Source organism: Haemorhous mexicanus, chromosome 3 (assembly GCF_027477595.1).
Source record: "Haemorhous mexicanus isolate bHaeMex1 chromosome 3, bHaeMex1.pri, whole genome shotgun sequence".
NCBI lineage: Eukaryota > Metazoa > Chordata > Aves > Passeriformes > Fringillidae > Haemorhous > Haemorhous mexicanus.
The window spans coordinates 73,344,350-73,370,862 of NC_082343.1; the positions used below are offsets into that span (position 1 = coordinate 73,344,350).

The 26,513-nt window shown below is 38.7% G+C and overlaps 1 protein-coding gene across 7 annotated transcripts in view; it reads left to right on the forward strand.

The window, feature by feature from the left end:
- The window catches only part of ATG5 (autophagy related 5), a 73,684-nt gene extending 57,365 nt beyond the window's left edge, over nucleotides 1–16,319 (forward strand). For 5 of the 7 annotated variants that reach the window (XM_059842356.1, XM_059842360.1, XM_059842357.1 and 2 more), the window contains one exon: nucleotides 13,989–16,319. In XM_059842356.1, coding sequence (XP_059698339.1) covers nucleotides 13,989–14,125 — 137 coding nt within the window. In that variant the 3' untranslated portion in view covers nucleotides 14,126–16,319. Of the gene's footprint in view, nucleotides 1–942; nucleotides 1,076–13,988 lie in introns of those variants that run through there. The other 2 variants (XM_059842362.1, XM_059842358.1) reach the window with 2 other exon arrangements.
- Nucleotides 16,320–26,513: the final 10,194 nt, after the last annotated feature.

Sequence of the window (26,513 nt, forward strand, 5' to 3'; positions counted from 1 at the left end):
AGGTTTAGACTGGACCTTGTGAAGCATTTCTTTACCATGAGTGTGGTCAAATAGCAGAACAGTTTTCTAGAGAGGCTGGGTGATGCTCCAAGCCTGTCAGTGTTTAAGAAGCTTTTGCATAATGCCCTTAATAACGTGCTCTAACTTTTGGCCAGCCCCAGATTTCTCAGGCAGTCGGGTGAGATGGTCATTGTAGATCCCTTCCAGCTGCCATAGTCTGTGCTAGTCTACTCTTTGCTCCTGTGTCCAGCAACTTTGCTAACATGACAAGAGTAATGTGCTGTTTCTTTGTAACTTAGAAGTGGTTTCTGGGCATGCGCAGGCACGCACATCCAGAATGGTAGACTGTAGGAAGAGGTACAGCAAATAGGGAAATAATCCTGTTTCTCGGACAAGCCTTTGGAAATTTGTTCAGCTTCAGCTAAATTCGTTCTGCTGGCCACCCAATAAGTTTTATTAGTATCAGACTCCAGACTATTCTCTTTAAATTAGTCAAAAGGCCAATGACTTTATTCAGACACAACAAGTTTTTAAGTCTATCATTAACAGTAATAGTATGAAATGGAGAAAGTAAAATCCTCCAAAGAGCAAAAGAACTTCTTCAAAATTTAGCTTACTCAGTTTGAAAATCACAAGCCAGCCTTTCTAAAATGCTCTCCAGAAGAGAGGTGAGGTTTTTCATCCTAGAATGAAAAACCTCACCTCTGCTCTTCCCAGGAACATCAGTGTCCTACCACCAATTTCCTGACTGAGTGCTATATAGATTTGGAAATCTAGGCAGTTAAGAAGAGATTGTGGAAAATTTCTGACAGAAAACCTGCCTGATTTCTAGGCATCTATGTATGTGAGTTTTAGGAGTACTGTTGGGATTAAAGCATCTTGACAGAGTGTTTTGGTTGTGTTGAATTTTCAGTTTTAAAATGAGTATTTTTTGTGTTTTAGGAGGAGACCGCAGGTTCCTTATGCACTGTACACATTGCAGTGTGCTCCCACAGAATTTATCACTTAGATAAAAGATGAGTGAAGAGAGACAGAAAAGAAGGAGAAATTAAGAGGCACAGAGGGGTGATGTGGCTTGTACCTGGTCACACCGAGGTCAGTAGCAGAGTTAAAAATTGGATTTTTTTGAGTCGTGATCTAAATCAGTCAGTCATACGCCAGAGGCCACAGAGATCACTCAGTATGAGTGAGCCATCAAAAACTTCACAGAAAGAAACCCCAAACCATACCTTCCTTCTTGTTTTTCATATATCCATGCTTGCAGAAATAAGCATGTCAGCAACAGCTGAAGTACACGAAGTTCATAGATTTACAGGCTATTTCTTATGGTTAGTTTCACAGAAAATGTGACAATGCCTTTAGTGCTGTAATTAGTTCAAGAGTAACTGGAGATTTGGGTCTACCAAAACTTTCAGGAGACAGTAATAACCCTCTGTGAAGATCCCCAATGTGAAGTTCTCAACCAGGACACTGCAGCCCACAAACAGATTTAAATTATGTGCTCTCAGTGTTTTTATTTATACTAGTTAACAGAAGTGGGCTAGAACATGTGTTGTTTGTGCTGTATGACTATTAGCAGTTCTTGGGCATAATTTTGGTCAAGGCATATTAATATTATCCCAGAAAATTTGAGCAGGGTTCATGGATTAACAGTTTGGGGTCTGTTCTCAATAGGCAGTAGAGAGGGGCAGATAATTTAGCTGAATAGGCTTGAGCTGTTCTCTGGCATTTGCCCTGAAGTTCAAAGAGTGGGTTCTGGCCCACTTTTAAAATTATATATATATAATTTATGGATGTCTTTATGTATTTTATATACCTATATTTTTTTATATATATACCTTTAAATTAGGTGTATGTACTGCGTCATTGGAGGTTGGCTGAGTGAAATCATTCCCATCACCTTGCATCTCTCGTGCAGTCTGGTTCTATTTTGTCTTGATGCATCTAGGTATAACCTGATTTTTCCAGGATATAAACTTATAGGGCTGGAAAAAATAGAACTGCAAAACTAAAGGACCTACAAAAAATAATTAGGAGGAAAATAGCAGTTTTGCCAGTACTGTAAAGGAGAATAATCCACTGTGTCCTACTCTCTTCTTTAAGGATTCAGCTGCACTTGCTAACACTAGTTGTCCCCTGCTTGAATATCCCATTTTAATCAGAGATTTTAGTAACTTCACAATCACTGGATAAGCAGTGGATAACTTTATTTTTTACTTTGCACTTGTAGCCATTTGGAGAATATCTGTTAAAAATAGAGGTAAAACCTTTCCTTACGTGGAAGCCAAAGTCTTACGCAGTGGTTTGGCTTGTGCCCAGGAAGTGCTACAGTCAGTGGAGATTTGAATGCACTTGTGCTCCTTATCCTTTTTCCAGGTGGGCGTGTCTCTACACTTTGGCAAACTTCTCGAGGTCCAGTATCTTTGTGCAAGCTGTCACCAGCCATTTAAGCCAAGAAGCCACATGTATGAACCAGATAGACAAATAGATGCCTTCCTGACACTTGTGATGTTGGGCATCAGTATCCTCAGATAGAGAGATGGCTGCAAAGCCAGTTCTCTTTAGTGCTGCGAGTTAATGCGGACAAATTTGTGATAATTAATTTCAGACCTGTGTTTGTCCACACACCTAATGATTCCTAGTAATCTTGCTAACTAATTAATGATACTAATGTAGCAAATTTTGTTTGCAAATGCTGTATGTTTGTGTTGTAAGTCTTATGGATCTATTTTTCTACTATAAAGCAGAAAAATGCTTTCTGAACTCTAAATTAAAAATATTTAAATTATGAGTCAAACTCTCATTAAAAATAAAGATTATATTGTAATCTAACAGTTTTGCAGCTAACTGTCTTAATATTTTGGAATGGAAAAGCTAAAAAGAACTTTTGATGAAAATCTTCTTCCAGTTTTAACTCTGACCAAGTAACTGTTTTGAGAAGGGCTTGTTATTTTTTTTAGTGTTCAGTGTAAAGAGTCCTGCAGGTATTCCATTACTCCTTTCACCACTCTTTCCTGAATTTTTTAATGCTAGGTTCTTTAATTTTACTGTGGTAGAGATCTCTAAATACTTTAGTCTACTAGCTGTTCAAAAGAACCTACAGTACATGTTCTAAAAAAAGGTATTTCATGTGTGCAAACTCTACAGCCTGCTCATTACAGAATTTATTTTTCAATGAGTAAGGGCCCGGAAGACGCTAATGTAAGTATTTTAGCAAGGGTTTGTATTTCTCTGATAAACAGCACTCCCTTTCTGTTTGTGATCACAGGATGAAAGCTCTCTAAGCTTGTATATGTACATTTTTACTGCTACATCATGTAGTGTGCTCTTAAGATTGAGATCTCATTCCCCAGGAAGCATTTCTGTCTAAGATTAATTGCCCTTTTAAAATCAGTGTTTGATGTATTCCTTTGGCTATATCCTGACTCACTTTAACCCTCTTTGACCTGACCCCACTGACTATTACCGCCATGGCTGGAGCAGAAATCCTTCAGCCTGATGTATGCAGTACAGACTTGAGCCTGTGGTTTTTCACATCAATGGATTCAATTAGCTGAGTTTTTACTGATCAGCTTAGCAGAGGTTGAAGAATTTGTTAGACATGGAACAAAACTGTCCATACTTTGAATATCATTGAATAGCTCATCTCAATTTTCACATGTAGTTTGCTTGTGAAGTTGTTTACTTTGTTAAATAATGTAATAATAACCTTGGAAGTAGCATTTTTTAAAAGGAAAAACCTGTTTATTTTTCTCTAGTTAAGTAAGGGAAGGCACAAAACATGAAATAACAGCCATTAAGCCTTGAATAATCTGTATGAGTCGCTTATCACTCTTCAGCCAAATGGTTTTAACCAGTGATTATGTCCCAATGTCCACTTTTGAATTTGATGTATTAAACTGGGCAGATAAACTAGCAATTAGCATTATGGCTTGAAAACAAGTGAACGTGCTGGTCTCTTCTGTATTGAGAGTGATTTTTCAGAAACAGTAATCCTTCTGTGCTTTGCTAGGAATAGGTCATCATTTGATTAGCTGAAAAGTTCTTTATAAAAGATGGACAGCCATTAGGATCACAGAATATTTGCAGGCATGATGTGAATTATAGTAACTTGAAAATAAAGTAAACTTGAGGTTGAAAGTTCAGGAATGCCATTAAAAACCTTTAAAAGTGTATGAATGTGCATATGCTTAGGGGATATGTAATATGATTGCTGAGAGAATTTGTTATTTAATTGTTTGGCATAATTGTATTTTGAAAACAATGACATTATAAAAGTTCTCACTAACTATTAGTAACAAGGTCTCTTACAGCAAATTGATTTGCTTTAGACCAAACTTTGTAGAGATAAATCTTTATCAAATTGGATTTTTGGTGGTGTTGTTTTTTTGGTTTTTTTTTCCAAGAACCATATTGGTCATGTTTAGCTCCCTAGCTGTATAGAGAGAGCACCCTAATTTCTGAAGGTTCATTTTACACTGTTTGGAGGGAAGGGCAACCTCAAATCTAATTAAGGGCACAGTGCATAAAAGGGTTAACTTCTGGTAAGTCAAGATGCCTGCTGTTCAAAAAAGCTACACAACTCTTAAAAGTGATTTAGCTCTCCTTCAACAATAGAAAATATATCATGGACAAGTTGGCCTCAATTTGTCACACATTCAAGTGTTTATCTTTTAATGCACACCCTGCCTGTTCCTCATGGATCTAAATGTGTTGTGTGCTTGCTTGTTACATGGAACAGCAGCACTTTTTACATTGAACTTTCTCACTTTGTTCACATCTGAATGGCCAGACTTAATGCATTGAAGAAAATTGTTTTATAAGCCTCAGCTGCTAACCCCAGCCTTTTATAAACTACCACAGGTTTATTGCTAGTTCAAAGATGAGGCTAAGATGCTGATGCTAAGAAAGAAGGGTTATAGGAATATTCCCTGGCAGTTTAGTCTTACCTTTTTTTTATTCTGCCTGAAGCTAGATGTTTGATGGGAAGCATCTTTGGCCTTGTAAGGTCTTCTATAAGATATCAGATTTTTAAGAAAAGTAGTTTAGAGTTCTGTCATAAATTAGTTCGGGATTTATTCCAAGAACCCCATTTTAAACACTTCTATGAAATACACAATAATAAAATAATTTAAAAGCAACAACAACGAAGTTTAGTTAAGTAAATCTTAACCTATTACCACCCTCTGCTTTTCCATTGAGTACATGAACTCTTTTACAAAAGGAAAAGTTCCCTTGTCTCGCATGGTGTTACTGTCAGTGTTAACTGTTTTGGGAAATTGTTAAAAATAGTCTGCTCAGGCTTAGTCTGCTTAATGGTGTTTCAAGCCAAATTTACTTTCTCTAAAAACTTTTTGAGTGCACTAGAAAAAAGGTTTTTTAGTTCATTTACATGTTTCCTGGCTCCTATGAGATTAGAAATGTAAGCCAAGTTCTCGTCTGCAGCTTCAAAGCATCATAAACTTTTACTTGTGGCGATTGCTTTAATCTGCTTTTTTTGCTGTGTTTCAGAAATGTGGCTATCTAACCTGAGGATAGATTTGAGATAAAAGATGACAGGAAATAACAAGAGAGAAGAGTTGCATGGAAAAGAAAATTATGAATGGAGTGATGCCAAATATTTGATTTCATCTCAGTATTTAGTGATATTTAATGTAGATGATGGTAATATTGCATATGATAATATTGCACTTCTGTTTGGGAGATAGAGAAGGTTGGATGGTGCCTGGGATAATCCAAGGAAGGTAATCATTTAAGAACTGTGACAAAGAAAGTTTTGTCCTCTCCATTAACTCACAGATGTCTAAATTTAAGTTGAGATGTTTATACCACTAGAAGATCACGAAGATAGCAGCCAACTGGCCTGTGTCAAAACCATGTAAAGAAGTAGAGCAGTAATTAAAGCTACCTTAGTGGATATGGATTTAATATCAGTCCATATTTGTATCTTGCCTGGAGCTGGGCTTTTGTAGTCAGGTACTCTGCAAGAATAGAGTTCACTGAAGTTGATACAGGTCTAGTTCTACCATAGCATTTTGGACAAGAAGTTCTTATGAGAGGCTCTGGTAAGATGATATGAAGGCACTCTAAGGGTTAAATTGAGACAATATGAGTGACAAAACACTTCAGGATCGAGAGACTGATGTTTCTAACTCTTTATTATGGAGAAGAGTTTAAAAAATCAACTTAGTTAGATTTGAAAAGATAGGTTGAACACTCCTGTTATCTGTAGGTTGTTCAGTAAAGTATTAAAAATTAATATTAATTTTAAAAGGGATTTTAAAACGAAATATAGAGTTGTAGCTTTTATTTACCATACCCCAAACTGGAAACAGACATTTAGGAAAACAATGACCTTCAGTTTGAGCAATTGAACTCATGTTACTAGTAAATAGTTAAAATGAGTGATATTGTCTTGTTGCTGACAGTTAACTAAATCTATGTCATGGTTTATTTATATTCATGTCAGGCAGTTTGAGTCTATCCAGGAACTGTCATTCTCCAAACCACATCTTGTGTTAAGAACAATTCTTATTTCAGACACAGAATCATTTTGAGAAAGAAATTTGTACTGAATAATGCACTGACCTTGTATTTCTGTGGGTGAGTTCTTCACCTGAAGTCAGCTTCAGTGGCTTTCCCCAGTGCTGGTGAGATATGTCGGCAGGAAGGAAAAGTCAGTCCTGTGCTTTCATGTCACATATCAGCATCTAAAATTTTTGAGGTCAGAGGAACCTTTTGTTGTGGCTAGGCTATTGTAAAGTTGGCTTTGCAGAACTCTTTGTGTGTTCTTGCTCTTGGTCAGAGAGGATACTAAACAGCATATCTGCTGACATGATCCAGTGTGTATCATCTGTGTGTCTCCTGAAACTCATCATCATTCCAACTTCAGGGAGAGGAAGAGAATGAGGATTTTGGTACTTTGTGTGGTTGAAGTGAGGTAAAAAGCATATTAAGAATGCTATGGAAAATGAGTCACTTCTAGCAATAGAGCCTACTGCTGCAGCAAGCAGGGTTGTGTTTGCACAAGATGGAATTCACAGAAAAGTAAGGACACCCTGGAATATGCTGGCTGAAATAGGCTAGTGTGTGTAAAAAAGCCACAGGGGCTGCCCTTGCCAGATAGCCAGATCCTTGCAGGATCAGGGTGCCCCAGGCAAGCAGTATTAGGGCCGGATATCTCAGCCCTCCGGAGGCTGGGTGCCCGAGCCTGAACTGCTGCACAGCCGTGGCCACCTTAGCAAGCTCAGTGATTGTCAGCTCTTAGTGATTTTCAGCTCTTTTATAGTTTCAGCTCTTAGCTTGCTAAGGGGCTCTGGCTGGTCATGGCTTTCAGAAGAGCAGACTGGAGAGAGGAGAAGGCGGCCTCGGCTGGTTCCACGGTGGTTTATTAGAAGGGGTCCGCGAAGGGTTCCGACGACAGCTCTTCTACCAGAATGGGCCAAGGTAGCCCCTTTTATAGGGTTAGGGGGGCTTGGGAACTGACCAATTGTAAGGGTTAGGGAAAACAGCCTATGGGGTCACAGAGAGATAAGCAGGCCTGGAAGACCAGAGTGAAGACTTCTGGTTCAGTTCCTATGACTTGGCATTTCCTTATCTCTAAGCCTTTATCTAAGCCCCATGTCTGCTACAAGTGTGAAACTTCTGAAAGCTCATAAGATTTTAATCCTGGTTAAAAAATTCTAAATTCTAACTAAAAAAACCCTGCTCACTTGAACATGTAGGAAACTTAGACCTTGAATCTATAAAGTTTCTTAAGTATGAAATACTTGATTTTAGTAAAGAGAACATGTTTGCTGTCTGAAGTACTTGTGCTGGCTTCATTCAAAGAGCAGAATATCATTTGGCCATGAGATTTCACCAAAATCAACTTTTTATGCACTTCCCATTAAATTACATAGGTATTGAGCTCTTGTTAGTACTCAGCTGATTAAGTACAATTTTTTCTGTATACAAATTACTTTTTCTATTGGATCCCTTTTTATTGAGGTTGTCATCACTGTGGAATCAGAACACCTCACAGTATTTCTGTACCTTGCTCACTGTTACACATACACATGCCAGAAACTGGTTGCAGATGTTCCGGTTAGATTGGAGTTTATGAATGGAAAAGCCTGTAATAATACGTGTTAGTTTCTAATACTTTTTTTAAAGGTACTGGAGAAAAGTCAAGCATGAATATTTAGTTTATACATGGATTTAATTCATTCTGTAGCTATGGTTGCTCATTGAGCAAAGAAATATTTTGCCATGAATCAAAAAATATGTGGTATCTGCCTATAGTAAGTACTATAAAAGTGATGTGAAAATGTTCATAAATGCTCCTTAGCCTAATTTTTTTGCATTTTATAAACACTTTTTTTTTTGGTAGGACATAGAATGAAAATAATTGTGAAGCTTGTTTTGTTGTAAATGGTATCCTGTCCTTGTCAATTTTAATACTGGGCACTGGAACTGTTGGGACAGGTTACTATTAAACTAGGTAGATGCTCTTTGTCAAGTTTCAGGGCTAACAAATTTAACCATTGCTGAATTTATTGAGGTTTGAGGGTTTTTAGAGATGCTACCTATTTAAAAGGGCAAAGAGAGAAGTACATTCATCAAATATTTGTTTCTTTTCTGCTACCAGTGCTGAAGTCACTGGTGGAGAATTACTTTAGACTATGAGGCTTGTCAGGGGCTGTCTTGTCTCTGTAGGTCCTAGAATTTCCAACCTGAGGTGCCTAGAGAGGGGAAGAATAATTTCAGCCACTGTCCAGTGCTTTCCTACCACATGTGGTTACAAATTAGAACACAGTCTTTGAATTTGCTCTGTAGTATGGAATAATCTTAGGTAAATAAGTGCGCAGGTGCCTGTGTGGTCCTTGGTGCTAGACCAGAGGCCTAGCTTCCAAGAAGGAAATTTTCACGTTTGCTTACCAGAGATTTGGCCTTGCCCAGCTTTGGCTTCAGCTTTCAAAACTGGCTCAGCAATATCATTCAGTAGCAAACTTAGTGGTTGCACACTACATTACTCACACAGAAAGCAGCCACACCACAGTCACAAAAAGATAATTCTGCTCCTTATAGTGCTGTCCTAAGATCAGTTTTCCTACAATATGGCATAGCCTGTTGTCAGGAATACTTTTAGTATCATCATCTTCAGAGCATATGATATATTCTGAAGATAAGCAACCAGATGTCTATGGCTCACTTCACAGCTGGAAAAGCTGGCATCCAGTTATGTTGCACTATTAAAATGCTGCTACTGCGTGAAAGTTGGTTATGTTTACTCCTTATACATTTTAGTGTCCTTGTCTATAGACCTATGGCCTTGTACCATACAAGAAATGCATTGTTTGCCCTAATTTGAAGTACCAGGTTCTATTTGCCTTTTTAGGGTTGTAAAGCCAATTTTATAAGTGGTACTGCCCCTGACTACAGGCAGATTCTAGGACTTGCTCTGCAGAGAACTTGCATACTGAGGATTCTAATTGAGTACTCCAGGGGCACTTTTGCTAAAGCCTGAATATCTTGTATTGTCTCTCTGTTAAGGGATTTAAGCCTACTAAATTGCCCTGACAGGTGATTGCTTGAGGCCACAAATCAGAAGGGAGGTATTTCATCCCACTAAAGAATTTTAAGTGGTACATCACAGATGTAGTCTGGCTAGAGGACCTGTCTCGTGTAGGTGAAAGGGAGTATGTCATTGCAGCACTGGTGAGCATTGAGGTGCTAATCTGGATAAAAACTGGCTGAAGTAAGTACCTGTGACAGAGGCAGTGCCTTCTCACTATTCTGTTCTCAGGCACTTGAATCTGTCTCAAAACTAAACCAATCTTATATGTCCATCTTCAGTTCTTTCTTTCAAATAAAAAGGTAACTCGGTAGAAAAATTTATTTAGACATATCAGTGCTCATGTGCAGCCATCTGAATTGATGCTGAATAAGCTAATTGTCCTGTTACTGAGTAGATTAGTTTGCAGACAACATCTTACATAGCTGAAGGAAAGAGAAAAACTTACTGTGTGATACCATGACATGGCACATCTTCCCATCTTCTCTGAAGGCTACAGATTTTCTTGTTTGTTCTTCCACTGTGTCTCGTTGATTCCTGGATATTGAGGGGTTTTAAAGGAAGCTGGGGATTTGCAACAGTGAATATTGTAGTTAGGGCATTCCCTTAAAGAAGAGAGAGTGGGCTCAAGCTGCCTCAGGTTGAGGAGGGCTTTGAGCCACTCTCTCAAGGACTCACTTAAGATGCAACAGGCCACTCTTGCTTCCTCCCAGCAGATGCCTATCTGCAAAAGAGTCCTTTGCCAATATTTTCTTGTAGTGGTTTCCTCATCAGGAGCATGGAGCCACCTTGTAGGTGACAGAGAAGCAGATCTCTTCTTAAGCCCTTCACTTCAGAGGTTCTTGTTTCTCTCCATTTTCTGTATAAAGCTGGAAAACCCTTTTGACTTTACATGGTATGATTAATTAGCATGAGTCTGGTCAACACTTTAGGTGTTGCAGCCTTGAGTTAGGGTCTAAGTTAAGTCAGGTGAGTGTCTCAGAAATGTCTTAGTACATAACATGTAAGCATAGTTATCTGCCTTCTGGAGATGGAATATTGTTCAAGATTACCAAAAAGCATTACCATCTGTGCTTAGAGCTTGCCTCTAGTAACTTGAGGGGGCTACAGTACCTTCTTCATTGATACAGCTCCACAAAGAAAGTGGTAAAAAATAATTTAATCTTGGGACAACCACTCTGATAGATGACTTAATTAGTTTTCAGGGGTTTTTGGTTGGTTTTTTTTTTTCTTTGCAAATGCCAAAACAGTGTTTGTTACTTGAGCATCACTTCAGTAAAATAGAAGCACTCTGATTTTAAGTAGCACTATGAAAACTTATAAAAGCATAGATTGCTATGCTTTTATTTTTGTTGTATTTCCGCTTCATCTTACTCCCAAGAGTCATTTGCAGCAAAGCAAAAAAATAATCTTAGGTCATGTGATAAGTAATTTGTAACTCAGTTCTGACAGGATTTTAAGAGGACAAAAAAAGTTGGGGATGTTACTGGAAAATTTGAATTAGTGGTTTTGAGGAAATCCTGTTTATTTTTTCACTACATTACTGAACATGTAATACTATCATCAGGTCTGGACCCTGTGCACTGCAGATGAACAGAATTATTTGCTCTAATTTTCACAGGCATTATCCAATGATATAGAGTGGCATTACTTTGTAATTAGGTAATTTACATTTTATACCACTAATTTAAATATATGTTGTGTTTAGCAACTTGTACACTTTGTAGCTGCATTTTGTCAGTTTAAAAAGGCTTCTTGTGATCATAGAATGTGGGTTGGGGAAGAAGAGGACAGCAGTTGGTGGATCAAGATTCATCTAAAATCATGGAAAGAAAATATTTTGCAAATCTATTAATCTATTGTATCTCTAAAACAGGTGGATGAAGTTTTCATGATAGCTAGCAAATCATTCAGGACTCAGATCACAGTGGAAATGGATAATAATTAGATAGCTGTTGACAAGATAATATTTTTCAGTAATTGTTTTAGTGTATTTGCTGTTGGCAACTTTTTGCTACAAAACATAGGGAAGAGTATATGAGAGAGACCCCGATTTATAATCGGATGTGTGATGGAAAACATGAAAGTTGAGGAAAGTTGGGGTAAATCTGCCTTAAGTGAGAGTTTGTGGTTCCTAGTAACGAAAGGAGAGAAGAATGTTGAAGTAAAAACAATAGATTTTGTGAAAGAAGGCTGCAGTAAATACAGAATTGGGAGATAAGATCTCTTCAGTCAAGCCTCAAGGGGAAAAGGAATTAAGGAGAAGTGATGCTTTGTCAGAGATAATACTAAAGCACAAACAATGCTAATGCAGAGATTGAGATTTTAATTAAACTGGTAAATTCTTCATTGACCTCTGAGCCTTTCTCAGTTTGCCAAGGAACAGAATAAAAGACTTGTATGAGAAAGGGACAAAGCTGGGTAAGGAACAAGGAACTAATGGGAGACATCAAGATTACCTGCACTTCATTTTCAAGCAAGACTAGGCACATGCACACACATACATATGTTGCACAGAAATGAAGAGCCAAAGAAAATGTTTATAAGCCTTTTCTCCGGTGGCAAGAACCCCATATTGGGGTTCTAAAGCTTTTAATTCTTATTTTTTGCAAGTTTGGGCTAAAAAGAGTCAGGTGCATTCTGTCATCTGGTTTAATGTAAATGAGTTGTTTCTGGAAATTAAATAATACTTTGAAACATTAAAAGAAGTCATTAGCTCACACCAACTTAAGGAATGCCATAGGTAGGTTTTAATTTTAAAGTGTTAAATACATATATTTGGAGGTTACTTAAAATTATTTAGATGTTCCCTAACTTTCAAGAAGAAAGAAAACTGGTGTTATAAATGAATGAATGCACCACCACAACTGGGTTTCTGAGATCTCTTCTTTGGGAGTTAATTCTTTTGACAATCTGACTGGTGGTGTTTCAGCCCATAAATACCTGTTTTGGCTAGAAATACCAGAAGTTGGTTTTTAAATGATGTGCTTTGTTCTTCAGACTTGTCTGCAATAAAACTAGAAACCAGCAAGTGTTTATGCTTAATTTAGTGTGATAATGTGTGTATTATGCCATTTAGAAAATCGAGACTTTGTACAAAATATACCATATGTAGGTAACAAGTAACAAAAGTATAATGCTTTATTTTAAGCAAGCATAACTGTCTGCTCTCTCAGGAAGAATTATTACAAGCATAAAGTCAACTACATGTTTAGGATGATTTTTTTTACCAGCTGTGTGGGCACAGATAGCTGGCTATACTACAGACTTATTCAGGCAGCTGTCAAATCATTTTGGCTACCAAACAAATGTGATTTCACCTGTGTTATAAAATAGAAATTACACTATGACTGGGGCCACGGAATGCAAGAACCAGTAATGGTACCTACACTTCGAGCTTCTGCTCTCTTCCATGCAGCTCTTGATCAGGATGGTGGTTTGTTCTGTTTTAAAGACACTGGAGTGGCACATAAAATGCCAATTAGTGAATGCAGTAATACTTTTGAGTACTGAATGGGGATTTCACTGTGGTAGGTCTATGTGAGAATGCCGTAGTGTAGAATAAAATGAGTGAAAGGTCACTGCCTACTTTTCCCCCTGCTAACCATTATTTGAAGCATATTTCATATGCTCTTCTCATCCCTTGTCTCTGAAATAAATTTTCATTTTTTTGTTGTTTTAGTTCATGTCTTGACTGTTATGTCAGTTGCTTTAGCTGGTTCCCATCATTTGAATCAAAGGATCAAAGTACTTGCATCCTCTGGGACAAGTATAAATAAAAAGAATTGAAATATTCTTAGAAAATACTCTTGTTATACTGGGAATAATTTGCCAACTTTGCTTTTTCAAGAGATGAAACTAAGTGAGAAAAAGCCAGTGCCAACTCTGCCTTCGGAGTAACTCTGAAATACTGCTAGTGATTTATGTAAATTAATCTTAGCAGAACAAGATTACTTCAGGAATAGTGCATGTATTATATTACACATAGTCCAGGTCTTTCAGGAGATCACAGTATTAAGAATACAACTTATCAGAGTGTTTTAGGAAACTCAACATTTTAAGCATGATCTATGTAAAATTCATATGCCTTACAGCTGGGTGAGATGGATGTGCCTTAACTGGGTTGACAACAAGCTGGGATCACTGTAGGATTAAAAAAAGCCCCTCTTGCAAGTAGTAAAGAGGAGTGGCACTTTCATTAAGTTTTACTTAATTCCGGTTTTGTCTTGGAATCAATTTTAACTCAGAGTTTCTGTTTTAGATGATACAAATCTCAGCTTTCTCCACACTGATATTTCCTACTTTTCGTTTTGTTAAATGTCAAACTCTGTAACACCAATTAAATCGACTGTAAATTAAGTATGAGTAAATGTTTAATCTTCCTGTGAACTTTGAATGGTATACTAGCGGTTTCTCTTTTTCTTTGAATTAGATGGAGAGCAGAAGACTCAAGTGATGATTCATGGAATTGAGCCAATGCTGGAAACACCCATTCAGTGGCTAAGCGAACATATGAGCTATCCAGATAATTTTCTCCACATTAGTATCATTCCCCGACCTACTGATTGAAACTCAGCTGTATTCCTATGAGGATCATTCTCAAGCTGGAATTCTAAGGGCATGTCAACTTCTTGCTTCTGTCAGTCTTGACAGAGGCAGCCTGACCAGAAAAAAAGAAACCAACAAAAAGCCGAAACAAAACAAGAAGTCCTCACTGCTGTAAGCCAAACAGGAAGAGAGATCCTATCATCAGATAAGGGCAATTGGGCTGATCTTATTTTGCATCACTGCTGCGTTTGTTCACTGCTGTAATTAAATCAGTTGCGATATGAAAGAATTTACAGGACTTCTGCAAGTCTGCTGTTTTCTTGTAAAATATAATGAAGCTGAAACTGTCAGCTGAGGAGCAAATGGAAATATGCCACTTGATTGTATTTCTGATTAACAAATAAACAGGGCTGTTTCCTAAAGAGGTAGTGTTTCAGCTTTGAGGGTGGAAACATTGGTTTAATTTTCTAGAAAGTTAGACACTGAGAGATTTGGTTACCAATAGCTTTTTGTAAAAGATCAAATTACTGTAAATCCATCTTTCCTTAATGAGAAGTTCATGTTTACAGTATATGTATTGGTATGCAAATGATCTTTTAACTTTGATAACAAGCAGTGAGAGATTTTAAAGTAAGCCCGTGAGCATGTTTTGTCAGTTAAGAACATGCACAACTTAATAATTACAAATACTCTTGATTTGTATGCTGTCACTGAATACTCCAGTGTGTTTATTATTCAAAACAGTTTTCATAGACTAGCAATGATGTAGGATAATTTGTCTCAGGATTCATCATGGCATTTCTTTGTGCTCATCTAGGTTTTTTTTCTTTAAGAATATATTTTCTTAATTTACTTTAAAAAGTTTTTTTTTTTAAAAAGCTACATGGATGTTGCAAACAGGATTGGATCCTGCTGTTTATTCCCATAGACTAGGAAATCGTAGAATGATGAACAGATTGCTTTTTAATGATTTTGAATTTTGGAAAGCTGAGGCTTTTCCAAGCTAATACTTTCTTACATCTGTGATCCCTGTGCAATCAGTCCACAATTTAGAGGCTTCTAATGTCATTGCACAGATTTTTTTCTTAGTGTAGCAGATGTATTTTTAGGTTATTGGATCATTTTGGTTTCTAAATGTTCATTACCATTGCAGATGCTACTCAAACTCTACCAATTTTTTTTTCTGTTGCACTAAATTCATCCAACTCTGTGCTCTATTGCTTTGTCTGCAGTTTGTGGCTGTTTGTGGCACAAAACTATGTTTATAGTAGACATATTATCCAATCTGTCAAATATTATCCAATATAAAGAAAGCATGACATTTTTCTTTCAAAAATAGAGGCTGTCGAAGCTCCTACTCACAGTCTTGGCTTGTAAATGTCCCAGTAATTCCCAGTGATGTTCCCATTTGTTCCCATGCTCCCTTTAGGGCAGGATACTTACCTGTATCTGAAAAAGAAGAAAATGAAAATCAGCCAAATGAACAAAAACCTCTTTCTGGAGCAAGAGGGGGAGGATCTCCATGGGTGAGGATAGGGTTGAGGCTAAGAAGAGCCCTGAGGGCAGAAAAAATCTGTAGACAGATTAAATACTGTTTTAAATGTTAATGAGGAAAATAGCATTAAGGAAGTGGAGGGGTAAAGGTACTAATGAAACAAACCTCTGCTGTATTCTGCAGGACATGAAGAATTTTTAAAACAAAACAAACCATGCTGGTCTGTGTTTATGCAGAATTGAAATATAATATTCTTATGGTGGGATGATTTGGTTAAGTTATTCTAATTTCCAGTTCTGTTTGGAATTTTTGTTACAGTGTTGGATTGGCATTTATAAACTTCCTTAGGCACACATATCTAAATATTTTGGAGATTTTCAAAGTCCTGCCAATGGATAAAGCAAATATTTTGTAGAGTCTTCATATTTAAAAAAAAAATCTTTTGTAGGGATAATTTTTCCATTAATCAGGATAAGAGGCAATACATTTCAAAAACTGTAGAGATTGTGTTTCCTTTGTTTTAAGATAATCTGGAGTGAGTCACTGGCTATTTTAATATATTCTACACCAGCATTTTAAGTATACAGCTCTTCTTATGGCCCGTATTTGCCAGTAAATCTGACTTTAAGGCCTAGCATGGAACAAAGAAATAGCTTGGCTTTAAAACGTACTCTTTCCTCTTACTTTAACTATTTAAACTTTATTAAAAAATAAAACAAAGTTTGAGTCTGTCTTTATTTCCAGCTAAATAAGTACCTTTGTCATGGAATGATGAGTATTTACTTTATAAGTAGGAACTTCTTAGAAGAGGTTCTTAGAATATCATCACATATAGATTGGGTTCTGAATTGCAGCAGGTAGGTATCTATTCTGTGTTAAAATATCTGGTTTTGAGATAGGCATGGTGACATTTTGAAGTGTCACACTAAACCTGAGTAATATCTCTTGAGAGAGAGGTAAAAAGACATTCAGAACTAGATTTCAGATTTCTGTACTTTCACATTACACTGTCAAATTAGCTTGTGGAAGATGAATTTAAAATGGGAGAGATGTTTTCTCTCCTTCCCTTGCCTTTCAGGTCTCTACAATTCAAGTAAGGTTTTTAACTGTGAAATGAAACACCAGTTTCTCTGAACTATAGACTGAAGAACAGAAAGCAATACAAACCAGCTATGCAAACAGCTACATGAAGAGTTTGGTGTATGTACAAAGTAACTAGCATTATATGGAGTTTAAAGGTATATGTATAAAAACCACTTAGGGTAGAAAGAGAGGCAGTCAAACACCATGTTAGGGTTGGAGGATCTTGTCTGCAATTAAAACTGCCAAAATGTGTCCAATTTTAAAATAGCACTTTACACTGAAGATGTTCAAAGCCTTAATCCTTGCATCATTTCACTAATCTAGGTCAATAATAGAATGAACGTGTTGTGGAAACAAATCTGTGACCTAGCTACTCATTGTACCCTGAGCTCTCACCATAACTGAGTATAACATGTTGGAAAGGGTAAAGCCAATTTGCAATGTAGTTTGTTTGCATCTGTTGGAATTTGAAGGATCATTGCTAGACTTTTGTCAAGTGTGTTTTGCAAGTTCACAAGCACTCCTTAGAAACCTCTAGAAGTTTGGTTCTTTTTCAAAGAAAATCAAGCTATAGTGGGGAAAAAAACAATAGCACTGTTCATTAAACCTGTCCCTTCAGTGGCTGCCCTACAGTGAAAGACGTGGAGAGAGTGCACGAGTGAGAGCTGGTGATGCCTTATTTTGTACAGATATGTTATAATTTCTCCTTGTGTATATTGTTACTTAAGTGTCCCAGCTGACATAACAAGCCAGACAACTTGTTATTCTTTCAGCTAGACAGAGGCACTCAAGTATTTTTATTACTACAAAATTAAAGCTCAGAATGGAAACTATCTGGCTGAAACTTGCACCTTACATGCTTTTCTGACTATAATTAAAATAATCTGCACTTCAGAGGTTTGATTTCCATCAGTCATATGTACACACACCCTCACTGGATTTTTTTCTGCAGTTCAAAATTGCCAAAATAGGCTGATTTTCCTTCATTTTAAAGTTTATCTGAGTCTGTACGAGGCAAACAGGAGGAGGGGCTCAGGCCATGGGGGTGAGCCTAAAGCCCTGAAATCGTGGCATGACACAGGAAGTCATACGGTTTCTTCACCATTTCCACAGCGACCATTTTATCCAATGAATCCTGGCCCTTGCAGATTCTCCTTTAATTTGGAGCTTCTCTTTGTTTAGCTGATGCTTGACCTCAGCTGAGTAGTGACGAGGCTGTGCCTGCCCCTGGCTCGGCAGCTCCGTCTGTCCCTTGCAGGATTACCATCGGTGCCTCGTGTGTGACTAAAATGCCCATCTCCAGGGCCCTCCCTGACACTTCTCACACAGCTCCTCCTTCGCCAGCAGAGCATGAGTTCGTTTCTGCTGGCTTTTACCACGAACTGGGTGGCCCTGGAGGAGAGCAGTGAGAGAAGGGTGCAGAGGAGGAGAGTGGGAAACGGGAGGAATTAGAAAACAGTGAAGGTGGGGCTTGAGAGAAAATACTTTGTGGGGACTGAAATGACAGAGCCGGATTCTTGATCTCACCCAGGTTTCTCATTCACTCATCACCTTGCAGCTCCCACCACATGCTTTCCTTTCCATCCTTTCCATGAATACATTGCAATGGCTTGCACCTGCGGGACAGTGTCTGGCACCTCTGGTGTTGCCGGGAATGAGCAATCACTGAGTGTGTATTTAACTTTGATGGTCTGGCACATTGCTGAAGGAGGCCTTTATTTACAGGAATTGTTTCAGAGCTTCCTTCTCTGCAGCAGATCCTCGGCCTGGGCTTCCTTCATGTGAGGAGTCAGAATGGGGAGGTTCTGCTGCAGCCAACATCCTGCACAGGCACCATAGGTCACTGTTCCAGTACTCTCTGTGTTGGAAAACTGAATCATGGATGGATGGATGGGTCACTAGAGGGCCTTTCTTTCATGAAAAATACTGTTTCATGTCTCTGAAGTTTTATTTTATGCTATTCTAATGTTTCATAAAGAACAGCAGAATGCATTTTCAGCGTGGCTAATAAATACCAAACCCAGTTTTGGTCACAACAATTTTCTGTTTCATTTTCCAGTCAGAATAAAATTCCATTATATGGGGTTTAGTTGTACAACAAGACCTCAATATTTGTATTGAGTCTGTATAGGCAGTAGACAGAGGATGTGTCCATTGTAATCATCAGCGTTTCTGCACTGTACATCTCAACACCTTTTAATATGAAGATACATGAGGACTTCTGCTAAGGCATGTTTTTCTGAGCCACCCAGGCAGTTTCTCTGCCAGTTTGGGAGGTCTGCTCCCTTATGGAAATTCTCCAGTTTTGGTTTATTGTATATAAATTTATACTTGATGGCTGTTGAGAAAATGAGTGGAAGAATAGCCATAATGGCAATGGAAAAACAACAACAACAAAAACGCAAAGCTTAATTTATTGCTCAAATGGAATGTCTTTCAGTAAGAAATCCTGATGTGAGTTTTAAGTGAAATTAGTGATGTCCTACTTCTGGTTGTGTATTCAGTTATTTCAGTGGTAAGAGGGAGCAATCCTAATGGGTCAGCCCTGAAATATATGTAGTGTGTTTTTAATTAATATGCCAATAACAGAAATTACTTATATTTTATTCTTTCTCTTACTGAAACTTGAATGCATTCAAGGGTTCTGCTGCAATTGGCTTCCTCAGGGAAGTGCAGCAGGAATTGTGTCCCTTTTGGCCTCCACAGATCACACTGGGATCAGTGTCTTATGGAAGTACAGGGGAAAATAGTTCTCTGCAGCTTACCTACTTGCACTCTTCCCTCCCTCCTTCCCCAAACTAGATGCCACAATTTTCCATTATGCAACCCTTTTTGTTGTTGTTGTTGTTGTTGTTGTTGTTGTTGTTGCATGCACTGGACAACAAACCAGGTGAACTGTAGCTACTGAGCATAATGGTAATGATCTTCAGCTGTCATTTTGAGGGTCTCTGAAGTTTAGGTCTTTCAAGTTTCTGAGCCACACCTCTAACAGTGACTTGTTCTGGGGTAGCCACGCAAGCTTCTAACAAGTTAATACGCGGTGTAAATTAAATTAACTTTTAAAATTGGCACTCGTGTAAATGGAAGTATCCTCAGCCTTCATTCAGGCTGGTTTTGCTGTTTCTGTGTAATCAGCTTTCTGGACACCTCCAAAAAGCAAACCTCAACGAGGTGGTGTGGAGGGAATGGACGATGCCATTCGCTGTTGCACAACTCCCTTGCCCGCACCCAGTTCAGCCCTTGCTTGTGTCACTGCAGGCAATTAACAGTGCTCAAAACCACAGCAGCTCCTCTTCCAAAATGCCATTTGATGGTATCGGGACACTTGAGCATTCAGGAAAAAAATTGTTTATATTTTAAAGGGAGTTTATTCTTCAGCATTAGAAAATGCTGAAATAATAAAAGGCATTGAGTGTGTAGCATCAACAAGAAGATCTTTGCTGCAAGTTATAATCTGGATGGGATAAAAATGCTTCTTCAGTATAATATCTGCTTGAAATGAACTGTAATATATTTAGGTGTTCTGCTTTGATCCTAATGCGTTGTGGGGTGCTATGCTGAAATGAATGTGGATACCATCAATAAAGAAGATCCTTAACATCTTAATGTACGGGCATGTGCCGCAGTTGCCACATCATAAACAAGGGCGTAAGCTTTGCAGAGCTGCCCCAAGATAGGGAACTTTTTACCTCCTCGTGTCCCAGGGTAAACAAGTTCCTAGTGTCTCTGAGAGCAGTGGAGTGCTTTCTCTGGCACTGGCCAGGGAGGGATGAATTAATTGCTGTGGATTTCTCAAATGGGCTCTAGATGTGCATCTTGACCCAATAGGAATGAAACTGAGTGCTTATCTTTACCTGCAGGATTTATGTTCAGTGATTTTGTTATTTATGTCAAAGAGGGCTTCAGGAATTTGAAGTAACCTTAGGCATGGGATCATCTTGTTGACTACTCTTGATGCTAATTATTTGAAGCAAATCAGACTCTAACATTTTTATCAAGTTTCACTGTCTAGTGAGATAAGATTAAGTGTAAATGGTGTGGCTGGAAACTTCTTGAGAAATATTTAGGTTTATTTTACAGTGTCACATAGGATCACAGGAAAAAGAGAACACTTCTGCCTGTGCTGTCTCTGCTGAGCGTTTTGGTGGGTGTCACTGTTTGCCTGAAGTGATGAAGTATCCCTCTGCCATTCAGATAATGTAGTAAAGGTGTTGTTCCAGTGGAAAAATCTCCTTGCCCAAGATAAGGGCTGAACTAAACCTGAGTCTGGTTCTTCTGAATTCTGACAAGAATAATTTCACTAAGCACAAGCCATGTTGTTGCTTCTCAGCAAGTCTGTAGGTTTTTTTCTGGATTTATTACCTTGCAGACATAAAGCCTGCTGTTTATTCTGAAAAACTCCTACCTTAACAACTGAAGAACACCTTAAAATTTTTCAAACTAGAGGGAGAAGCTAGAGCTAGGAGGAGCTAGCAGCAACCTCCCATCATGTACCAGAAAGAGGGAAAACTCAAATTCTGTACTTTTCATCACTTCACAAGCTTCTTGATGCAGCATAAGTGAAAGATTTCACGATAAGTTGTTTGGGGTTCATGTAGGGAAGAGAAATGGGGGTCTGACTGCTGCTTATATTGATGTCAGTACTTTTGGCTTTGCAAGCAGAGCTTATCAGCCTCTGCCGTGAATCTGCTCTCCTTCCTCTGCATGGATATGGAAATTCAGCTTCCAGAAGAACTGCCATTTCAATTTTACTGGGGGGATGCATTGGTAGAAGCTTGGGAATAAAAGATGATGTCTAGAAGGTTACTTATGACAGAGGATTCTTCTCAGAGCCGTGTTTAATCCTGCTGTGGATCGGGTGCTGGTCAGAACTGGGGTTGTGTTGAACCATCTGCTGATGTGTGGAACAAGTCTGTCAGTAATACCTGTGTGATGGCTTGGGCCTCAGAAGGGACAGATGCTATCATGCTTTGCAGTGCAAACTTTCAAGAGTGTGATCCTGAGTTTGGAAGATGGCAGGGTTTGGTAAACAATGCACAGCCTGTATGGTTTTGTTGTGGAACAACTCTTTCATGGCATGGTACACTATTAACGTGAGGAGCATTGTTTTATTTGTCTCAGCTGATGTTCCTCTGAAACTGCTTGGTGGGTAACTTTAATGAACTTTAACCCCTGCCTGTCATGGTTTAGGAATGGTATTCCACAATTTAGTGTTCCCATTCCAAACCGTGCTCTGCTTGCTCCCTTCCCTTTTCCCCTGCCATGGGATGGAGAGGAGACTGGGAGGCACAAAAGGTAAAGATCACGGGTTGAGGTAAGAACAGTTCGCTGGAAACAGCAATGAGAGAAGAAAGTGAACAATGTGAGCAGCAGTATTAATGGCAGAGGGTACAAGAAAGAGGTGAATGATTCACACAGAGACCCCTGACAGCACCCAGCTGCTCCCTCCACCACACTCTGCTACTCCAGACGACTGTGAGGGGGTACAGAATAACCTCCAGGTCCTGGCCATTCCCCTCCTGGGCAAAAATTAACCCTGTCCTGGCCAGAACCAGGCCGATGAGGAATGGAAATCACTGCACTGGCAGGTACAATAGCCGCTCACCTTATTTGCGTACAAATGCCCCTGGCAATCACGTGTGACACCTTCCTGCAAATGAGGCAAATCCCGCTTGGCGCTCAAGCCGCTGAGGAAGAAAACTTTTATATCGTAACATTAAAGGCAGACATTTTGTTTTAATCACTTGCCAAAACAGCTGAAAACAATTATTAATTAATAGGAAACATTAACTTTTAACTTTGCAAGCTCTCCAAAGAAGTGTCTGTGACAACTTGCATCTGGATTTATGGATAATTTGGATACAGTGAAAACGGGCATCGTACTGCAAAGGTCGACTGCTTTAAATTCATTTTAAGTGTACACATAGTGCTCTTAAAATTAATATGTTTATAAACCTAAATTGGTTCAGTTGGATGCCTTTTGTTCTCTTTGTGGCTTCATTTGAAGCAACAACAAAAAGCTGTGCTTGTTTGTGTGTTTAACCAAAATGTTAAATGCAATTAATCCACCAAAAGCATACAAATATTTTTGGAATAATAGAGGCGCCCCTTTCACAGTGTCTTAGGTATTTAGCACTATGGTTTGGCAAGTAGAAAGCAACTTCTTCACATCTCATAAATAAAATTTAAAAAATCTTTTGCTTGGCTTGTTTAATTTGAACCAACACAGTGCAGCACCCTTAGTTTTTCTTGTCTGCTTTGATATGGCTGAGGTTAGTATGTGTAGTTGGTGGGGCTGGCATTCCTAGTATTTTAGATTCTGGATCCTACTTGCCCCTCTGGAAAATACTGTGTCTGACAAATACAGCTCCCAGGAAAAAAGAAAGGGGGGAATGAATATTGCAGTCTGAGACAGAGGTCCTGTTCGATCTGACTGGGGTGTGACTGTTTGGGGATTCATCATGCAGATCTATTGCTTTTGCCCCTTTTTCCAAAAAAAGAAAAAATTCCTTGGACTGGCAGAAATGCAATATCCAAAATATTTCCGCTAGATCAGACCACAAGAGTTAGTTTGTTATCTTAACTGAGGATCTTTAGACATCCCAATTATTTTAACAATGGGAGAGTGGCTCCTTAGCCTATTTGCTTCTTGCCAGTCCACTTCCCAGTTATTGAGCAATTCATGGGGGATCACAGGATGACTTTAGGAACTGCAGATTCTTCAGCAATTACAATATCATTTTGAGCAAATGTGAGAACTTTGCTTTTTTCTTCGTTCCTAAGACTCTTAAAAAATGTGTATTTTCATCCTTTATTTAAAATTCTGCAGGTCCTGCTAAACCAGCAACTTGCTCTTTGCCAGGAAACTCAATCTGAGCTCATCTTCTGTGCATAGCACTGAGTCTTAATGCCAAGGGTTGTCTGGTCTCAGTCGTGTATAACGACTGAGAATAATCTTAGTTATCCTTGTTTTGATCAAGGCACAACACACATGGCCACTCACCATCCTGTGGAAGGCAGATGGACCTATGTAGTCCTATATTTATGGTTAAGAAGAAAATTGTTACACAGTTCAAAAGTTAAGTTGTGCCTTCAGATAAAGCTTTGCTTTTCCTGGAATGTTTTGCACAAGTCTCATAAAGAAATAGAACCTGTCCTCATTTTATCAAATAGTTCAGACTTTATTGGCTACTGAAATGATGCCTACAGCTCATTTCCCTTTCCCTTCTCCTCCCCACCCAGCACAGTGCTCTTGTTAGGAAGGAGGGGTAGCAATGGTGCACACATACAGATGCAGCACCCTGAGTCAGATGTGTAGGAATGAAAGGCAGTGCTGCTGCATCAACAGAGTGACATCTCTGCTCTGGGTGATAGTGGTCAATAATCTCAAAAATAGTGATCATATAAGTACCTGAGGATTTTATGGGCTGACCTATGGCAACAGCTCTGCTTCAGTTTACGTTTGTACCCGCTGAAGTCTTACACATTTATCCTGAAATTACTTTTTATTACAAACAGTGGCTGTTTGCTCAAAGAGCTTCATAATCTCAAAGCAGTTATCTTTCTTCAAATAGATAATTAGGTCATTACCAGCTTTTTCTCAAAAGAAGCGGGAAAATTGACTGGTCTAATACTTCCCAAAGGAAAAAAAGTGATTTCTGCAGTGGCTTGGGTATTTTCTAGACTTTTATTCTCTTCCAGCTGTTTTTTGATACACTGATCTGTCTGGAGACTTGCACTGAACATTCACCCTATCAAGCACAGGCTAACAGTGCACTGCACTTGTGGCATCTCCACAGCATTGTGACCAATCACAAATGAAAGCAGTAGGTTGCTTCTGCTTACTCACTGATGTATTAGATTTCTAGTAGCAGTACCATTTTCAGGTCTGTAGGTTGTGTGTGGCAGATGGAAATAATTACTTTCAGTGTGCTCTGGGGTATTGCTAACTGAGCAAGAAAGACAGCGTGGCTTCCCTCCCACCACCCAGGGTTTAGGATACACCTAGCTGGAGTGCTACAAAGATCTGGATTGATTCCTGAGTTTTATTTTGGTGGTTTTCATTATTTCCACAGAAGCAGCTGAGGGATAAATGTAAATTCCAAGTGTCAGCTTCCAGGGAAGGTGTGAATCTGCTCTGTGATGGCTCTTATTGAGAATGCTTGATTTGCTTTTAATGCTTGATTTTTGCATGGGCTGTGGTGATTCAGGATTTGTTGAGGCCTGTGAGGTTCCTTTATGCCAGTATTGGTTTGTGCCTTTTAAGCAACATCCTTTCCAAAGCCCTCGGTGCTAAATCTCAGGTACAACTCCCATGCAGCAGAAAGGTCCCCCAGCTCTTGAGCTTCCTAAACACAGTCTGGGACTGCTGTATCCTCTGATGTTTCTGCATGTAAGAAGTTTTCTGGATTCGGTCTGTTCCTCCCCAGCTCTTTGGATCTGCAGCTCTGTGAAAATAATGGGATGTTAAAATTTTAAAATGAAAAAATAAAACATGATTTGATATGCCAGCTTCAGAAGACAACTGCTAATTCCAGTACAGCTCTCTGTGCTGTCCTGGTTTTGACTGCTGTTTCCTGCTACTGTGGTAGAATGAAATTTGCGTTATCCTCAGTGTTATCCTATGCTTACAGGACCTGGGAACCAGAAGGTTTCCATGCATAGAAATCCAGCATTAAGCAAGCTATTTGGTAATCTTTTGTAGTTGTCCAGAAGGTAAAATGCATTGTGCTGCCGCAGAGCAGTCCTCAAAGCACTCTGTAAATGGACAGGCTGTTTCTTTTTGCTTGGCCATCTTGTTTAAGACACAAAAGTACCCCCCAAGCATCTTTCATGGCTTTCATCTGTATCTGTGGAGCATTTTGCAAATGAAAGTTGGGAGGTTTGCCATCCTTGTAAACAATATTGCAAACCCCAATTCCAGAGCAGGGAAATGCCTCCCTGTCCACACAGATGAAATTCAACAGATGCTGAATTTTGCAGTTTTTTGATGTCTCACAGCATAGAAGCTGTAGTATGAACATTTTCCCACCAAAACTCTCAAGCAATCATACAAGTGAAGCAAAGCTGCTTCCTCTGTCCTGAAAAGAACACCAGGGAGAGGCAGGGACATGCAGAAATGAATGAGAGGGTTTGGTCTAGCTGGTCTTTTTTCTCACATAAGATTTGCAGAATGCTATTTGTTGCAGTCTGTTGTTAAAGTACCAACATTTGTTCTATTTTTAAAACAAATAAATGTTGATTTGATGAAAATCAACAGAAAAGAGTGCAGGAAGCTGCTGATGTGAAAAATTTTCCCATCATGCCAAGACAACATTTTTTATCAAGTTTTTTTTCTTTGAGGTGTCACTTTGCAAGGCTGCATGCTGATGTTTTGCTGCTACAGCTGTGTGGAGGAAATGAGACTGATGAAAATTTTCTGTGTGAAAACCTGAGAGAGATGTCCATGAAACATGAATGAAGCAGAGATGTTCCCCAGGGATATTTCAGCTACCAGGAATATGAACTGTTGTGAGCACCTCCCCTCTCAGATTTGCATAGATGGAGATGCATTGACTCAAAACAGAAGGATTTTGATAAGCAGATATTAGCTTCACTCAGAGCTGAGTAAAGAGGAAAAAAAAGGTAGGTCATATTCAAAACAATGAAGACTCACCAGCTTAATTATACACTATATATGGTCCTACTCTTCATCAGTGAAGATGGAAAAGTCCTTTATTAAATTTTATTGGTACCCATGAAACTGCAGTCTTCAAGCCTATGCCAGCTGCTTCTGAAATCACAACAGAGGATGCTACAAGCTGCATGGCCATGTCCTTTCCTGAAATTGTG